Below are 6,296 nucleotides of genomic sequence, written 5' to 3'. Positions count from 1 at the left end.
CTGAATTTTTGCAGTTTCCATAATCTTGAATAATCACTGAACACATAGCAAAGCAACTGATACGCAGAAATGCTTTGGTAAATTTGATCATTCTTTTATAGGCATTTCTTGCCAGAAAGTCATTTGCCTAACATTCAGTGTAAGTCACTTATCAACAAAATTTTAATCAATAACACATCTTTGAAATTACTCAGTCATTTTTCCTATATTTGCTACCACCTACCCATAGGAATTCTCTCTTGCTTGTATGTTCTGGGGGAAAACAGTCTCATTGTTAAATGTTTGCATTGGCAGGTGGAAAGAATACTTGACGATGGAGGGGGGAGGAGAGAGCTGTGGAAGAGCCCTCATCCAGCCCTTTCTCTCTGTGACATTTACTTAGAGCCCCAGAGCACCGCCCAGGTCAGGACTCAGTCCCCAGGAAACTCCCAGGGCAGACCCATCTCTCCTCTAAGCCTCTCCCTGCCAGTCAGCACTTCCAAGGCAGCTCTCTGCCTCCAGCGGCCCTGCCGGAAACGTTTCTACAGACCTCACCGTGCTCACCTCCAGAGGACAATTCCCTTCATGATCATCCCAGAAGCCAGTTCCACCACCTCTTACAGCTCAGCACCCTCCCCCGATAAGTAAACCTCAGCAGCAGAGCTTTGGCAAGAAAGCATTTTGCACACCAAAAACTAGAGTAAAAGAACACAACTCCTCCCACTTTCTTTCTCCACTTTCCACCTCTGTGTCTTGGAAGCCCTACTGACTTGTCTGGAAAGTCACAAAACCACGGCAAGCTCATGGACAGAAACGCCACCGGGAACTTCTCTCCTGACCCCGTAGCTCAGGCAGACTTCCGGTCCCCCAGAGGCCTGGTGCCTGTGCCCTGGGGCAGAGCATCAGAGTCAGGAGAAGCTAGCCACTGGTGATTTGTCATAACTATAGCAACATCACAGAAGTGAGGTCTGGTAACCTTGATAATGGTGGTCTGAGTTTGTCTGGGAAATGGTGGGTGCCCCAGGGGAAAGCCACCTGAACCTCGGGTTGGAGAAGAGAGGGCAGCCCAGGAGCAGTTCCAGTAGCTCAAAGGAAATGTCTTTCTTATAGAAATGCGAAAAAACTCTCAGAAGTGGATGAAATCTTCCAAATACATTATGAACCATTTCAAGATTTTAGGTGGCATGACCCCCAGAACAACTAAAAACCCCATTAGACTGATACCCATCAAGATTGCTTTTTCGCCAGCAGTCCCACTCCTGGGCATATATCCAGACAAAACTCTAATCCTAAAAGATACCTGCACCCCTATGTTCATAGTAGCACTATTCACAATAGGCAAGACATGGTAGCAACCTAAATGTCCATCAACAGATGAGTGGATAAAGATGTGGTACACGTATACAATAAAATACCACTTGTTCTTTTTTATGACTGAAATAGCGCCATTTGCAGTAACATGGATGCAACTAGAATTTATCATATTAAGTGAAGTAAGTCAGAAAATGAAAGACAAAAACCATATGATATCACTTATATGTGAAATCTAAAATATGACACAGATGAACCTATCTACGAAAGAGAAACAGACTCAAACATAGAGAACAGACTTGTGATTGCCAAGGGGGAGGGGGTTGGGGGAGGCCTGGAGTGGGAGGTTGGGCTTAGCAGATGTAAGCTATTATATATGGAATGGATGAACAGCAAGGTCCTACTGTATAGCACAGAAAACTACATGCAGTATCTTATGATTAACCATTATGAAAAAGAATATTTTTTAAAAATAATGTATGTATAACGGAATCACTTTGCTGTACAAAAGAAATTAACACAACATTGTAAATCAGCTATACTTCAATTAAAAAAATAAGATTGCTTTTTCAAGTTTCCACCGAAATACATGTGAAGGGGAAGTGATCTGTCTTCCGGATAAACCATCTAGAAGACCTGGAAATAAATCTCTCTGACCTACCCTGGTTATTTCTTTGTCCCTGAGATTTTCAGACCCCCTGTGTCCTGCTTACTTCAAGGTGAGACTGGTTTCTAAAACCTGAAAATTTGAGCTCATGGAGCGGAATTCTCTGGCTTCTTTCTCCCCCATCATGAACCAGGCACATAGTAAATGTCCCATAAATACTTGTTGGATATGCGAATGAACAGTCCCCCAAATTGCTTTTGGTCCTAATGCAACCTGAACCTCAGCAGCGATTTATCTTTTTAAGGAATTTAACCATCAAGATAAAGAGGAACACATGTACAGGATTAGAAATCAGAGTGAGGTTGGGAAATGGGAGGAGGGGGTCTGGGTGGAAGCCAGCTTCCATTAGGGCCATGATCAGTGGTGAGGCAACACTGAGAGGCCCACTTAGGTTCTAGATATCTGCCCTGGTGGAGCAGGGTGGCTCAAGAAAGTGGGGAGACTGAGAAGGTGACATCTAGGAAACAGTGCAAGATAGCTCTTTCATTCTTGGTCTAGACAATAGCTCTTGGGATAGAGCAACCCACTCTTAGCTTTGGAGAATGGGAAGTTATAAGCCTCATTTTCAGCTTTCCCTCCACACCAGGATCCGTTGCCATCCTAATTATAAGTAACTTTCCATGTGCCAAGCTGTGACCCATGGAGAGGAGAAGACCCACCAGGTCTCCGTGGGAGTCTTTCCTGTAATCTGTGCACTATATACCCAGCGGCAGGTCTGGGGTTTAGCAAATTTCTGGGAATGGACTGAGGCAAGGAACAATCATAGCAATAGTCTTGCTGGGGCACTGGGGAAGTGTTGCTGCTGGAATAAGCCAGGGCTCTGAGGATAGGGAGAGTCACTTACCTCTTTCAGCCCTGGAGGTAGGCGATTGGCCACTAAGAACAGGAGAAGCAGCATATTCTCTGAAAAGCTGAGCAGGCCTGAAGTGGCATGTGATTTCTCCTTCCAGGCTTTTTCTTTTTTTTTTTTTTTAAAGTATAATTTCCACTTTATTGTCTTTCCAGGGAACAGTATTTCTTCAGTCTTTAAGGACTTAGCTCCTTACATGGGCTTTGGTGGAGGTCGTGGGGCAGCACCAGCAGGTCTAAATCGGGGTGGAGGTGTTCGGTCCTTCCGGGCTTCCCGAGAACGATTCCTGACTACCTGGCTGTGAATGGCACAACTCACGCAGTAATGCAGTTTCACATACAGCTTGGGAAGCACATAGGACAGTTCACGCGCCAGAAGCTCACCGTCGAAAACACTCGCTTCGGAAATGTCCCTGACGGCTGCGGCCTCTACGATGTTCCGAATGACGAACTTCTTAATAGCCTTATCCTTGGGCACGCAACGGGCACAATTGGTACAGCGAATAGGCTGCACGTGGCCGCGGCCCTTTTTGGCACGACCATTGTTCCTTCTTTTCTTGATCATCTTGGAAGCGAAGAGGCGAAAAAGGGCTTCCAGGCTTTTTCAATCCTGAGTTTCAAAGGGCAAGCTCAGGGCCCACCAATTTACTCCTGGTTCTATTGATTCTCAAGACATGAGCTTTCATCAGAAAAATCTGTATGGTGAGGGTGTTGCAGGAACCACATTCTTAGGCCCTTGGTAGTCAGCATGATCACGTTCACCTAGAGAAAATCCTGAACTCTGAATGGAGGAAGGGCTTTAGGGGGTTTGGGCGTTAATCAGAAATGGTGTCCCCTTCCTCTAAACTCAATCCTCCAAGACCATAAATCTGACCCCACCATGCCTTTTGTTTGTCATTAGGTAACTGTCTACTTCCTAAAAAAAAAAAAAAAAGCATACAACTATCCAATTATACTCTTTGCAGAGCTTCGGAGTTTTTTTTTGATAGCTGAAGAGTTTTTTTGCTGTTGTTCTAAATGCAAAAGTACCAAGAAAAAGTCTTTCCTAAAACACATTAGCCAAGAGCCTAGCCATTAATCAACTTCTTGGTAGTTTCAGGCAACTGCAAACTGTTGGGGATGGGGGTGAGGACCAGAGATTGAGGATGAAGTGGAGGTGGGGTATTGATGAGAGTACCAGGAAGATAGGGTGATGACAGAATAGGAGAGTTTAAGTAGAGGGGTTTGACAGACAAATGCACCTGAATTTATTGTGTGGTCCAGTCCCAGGTGGCCCTTATAAAGCCAGTATTATTCTCAACTTGTTGATATTTCAAAGGTTTAAAAGACCCCAATATTAAAGTAGTTGGGAAGCATCAGGTAGAGATGGAAAGAGGATAAACACACTTTGTCATTCATTCTAAGTTTTCCAGGTCACTCCTGTCCCACCTGGCCCAGGTAATCTGGGCTCCAGGGAAGACCATGATGTGGGCAAGTGTTCTGCCCCCCAAGGCGCCTTGCTCCTGATGAGGAACCAGGCATGTTTGCTCATGCAGTTCTCTGCACACAGGTGCTTAGGGTTGTCAGACTTTAGAAGGGCAAGTTCCAAGCTATGATTCTACTTAGAATACAGGCAATCAGCCGGACAGTTTAGAGTTCTATTTGTTCTTTTATAATTTAGTACAGACATGAGAAGACTTCTGGAATCTTATCTCAAACTGAACATAAAGTTTAAGCTGTTTTTGCATCTATTGGCTCAGTCATTACCCACAAGATAGAACATGTATCTTCTCATTTTCATTCTCTGCCTCAAGAATGACAGTGCCTTAAAGGGGATATATTGCCTCTTTGATGATTTACCTCTCCTCCCCACCGCCAATTTGCAAACCACAAGTATGCTCAGCAATGTTGCAGTAATTTATTAAATAACTGTGTCGACACACTGGTCTTTAACGCACCTATAAAATATTATTTATGATATTTGGGAAGTATAGAAAATCAAAGATGATAGACTATAATTTTAGCCCAAAGCAGGTGTTTATCATTTTAACGAATCTTGTCACATAGAACCATGAGAGTTTTCACAGTTTCTGCAGCTGGTTTCCTGTGCATTTGGCAGTGCTATCACATTTTTCTGATGATAGGCAGTTTTCCTCTGAGCTATTTGGACTCCACTTCCACCCCACACATGGCTCAGGCCTCCCTTCTCCCAGGGTTCCCCGTGGACCCACATAATAGTGATCAGCTGTTGTCTCTCTCTGCTCTCCTTCCACTCCCCTCCTCCTCCTATCTCACCTGACCCACATCTAGCTCTGCTGCACAGACCAAGGGCAAAAGGCACCGGTGTCTGAGCTTAGCGATTGTTCCAGAAGAGCAGCTGGCTGCTCTTGTGAAGTTACCACTAACAAATTTGTAATTGCTTCAGAACTTTTCAGTGAACAGAAGTAAAAAAGGAAGAGGGAAAATGAACAGGGTGTCAGATGTGTGGGACACTACATGCAACATATGTTTAGGGAGTCCCAGAAGGAGGGGAGATGGTTGAAGATTTCACAATATTGATGGGGAAAAAAACAACCCTGAAGCATGAATGTTCAAAACCAAGAAGCTCAGTGAACTCCAAGTAGGATAAAGTATCACAGAAGAATGGGCAAGATTTCCCCCATGCCTCCTTCCCTTCTATCCTAGATCTCATCATTTTATTTCCAGTCCAGCCCTCTCTTCAGATAGCACCTCTGGCTCATTCTCTCCCACAGCTGCTTCTTCTGTGTTACGTCCACATGTGAGAAGTGCTGGGATGGAGCTACTTCTGGGGTCTATGACATCATTCAGACATGGGGCCTCTTCTCCTTGATCTAGAAATCTAAGTGCTCTTAAGGGAAAAGTAGCTCCAACAGTGCTGTCCATGTGCAGAAGAGGTAGCTGACCACTTTCTCCAAATGACATCTTCTACCATTAGGGCATTTTTTAATTGAATTGCAAAAGATTCTTTTTTTTCATTACTATTTAAATTACTAATTAAATTTTGTGGTAAAATATACCTAATGGAAAATTTACCTATTAACCAATTTTAAGTGTGCAGTTCAATGGCATTAAGTACATGCACATTGTTGTGCAACCTTCACCATTAACCATCTTAAGAAATTTTTCACCTTCCCAAATTGAAACTCTGAACCCACTAAACAGTAACTCCCCATTACCCTTTCCCCCTAGCCCCTGGGAATCACCATTCTACTTTGTGTCGCTATGAATTTGCAAGAGATTCTTAAATAAATGCAAGAGTCTTGAGCACGGTCACATCATCAGTCTTATACCTCATTTATCACTTACACCTTAATAGGTAGTAGACAAAACCTATACAAATGGAGACTGTAAGAAAAGAGGAAGGGATGAAGGGAGAGCTGGGGAGGGGGCAAGTCATCACAAACAAGCCTGCCTGAATTCATCCTTCTGCCCCTGACCACCAAGTTGAAGCCAAGGTTCCTCCTACCTTTTCCTGAATGTACAGGTACGC

At 44.0% G+C, this 6,296-nt stretch overlaps 1 protein-coding gene across 1 annotated transcript; it reads right to left on the bottom strand.

Moving 5' to 3' along the window:
* Positions 1 to 2,915: 2,915 nt before the first annotated feature.
* Positions 2,916 to 3,392, bottom strand: LOC118890524 (40S ribosomal protein S26-like). The gene has a single exon (XM_036843500.1). The coding sequence runs from the start codon at positions 3,369 to 3,371 to the stop codon at positions 3,000 to 3,002; it is 372 nt and encodes a 123-aa protein (XP_036699395.1). The 5' UTR covers positions 3,372 to 3,392; the 3' UTR covers positions 2,916 to 2,999.
* Between the last annotated feature and the right edge of the window lie 2,904 nt (positions 3,393 to 6,296).

This window comes from Balaenoptera musculus, chromosome 2 (assembly GCF_009873245.2).
Source record: "Balaenoptera musculus isolate JJ_BM4_2016_0621 chromosome 2, mBalMus1.pri.v3, whole genome shotgun sequence".
Taxonomy (NCBI): domain Eukaryota; kingdom Metazoa; phylum Chordata; class Mammalia; order Artiodactyla; family Balaenopteridae; genus Balaenoptera; species Balaenoptera musculus.
Note: the sequence above shows the minus strand (reverse complement) of the source record. Positions and strands in the feature narration are given on the sequence as shown.

Bases quoted from the DNA above. Each gene is read 5' to 3' on its own strand.
- LOC118890524 (XM_036843500.1), bottom strand. From the start codon at position 3,371: ATGATCAAGAAAAGAAGGAACAATGGTCGTGCCAAAAAGGGCCGCGGC.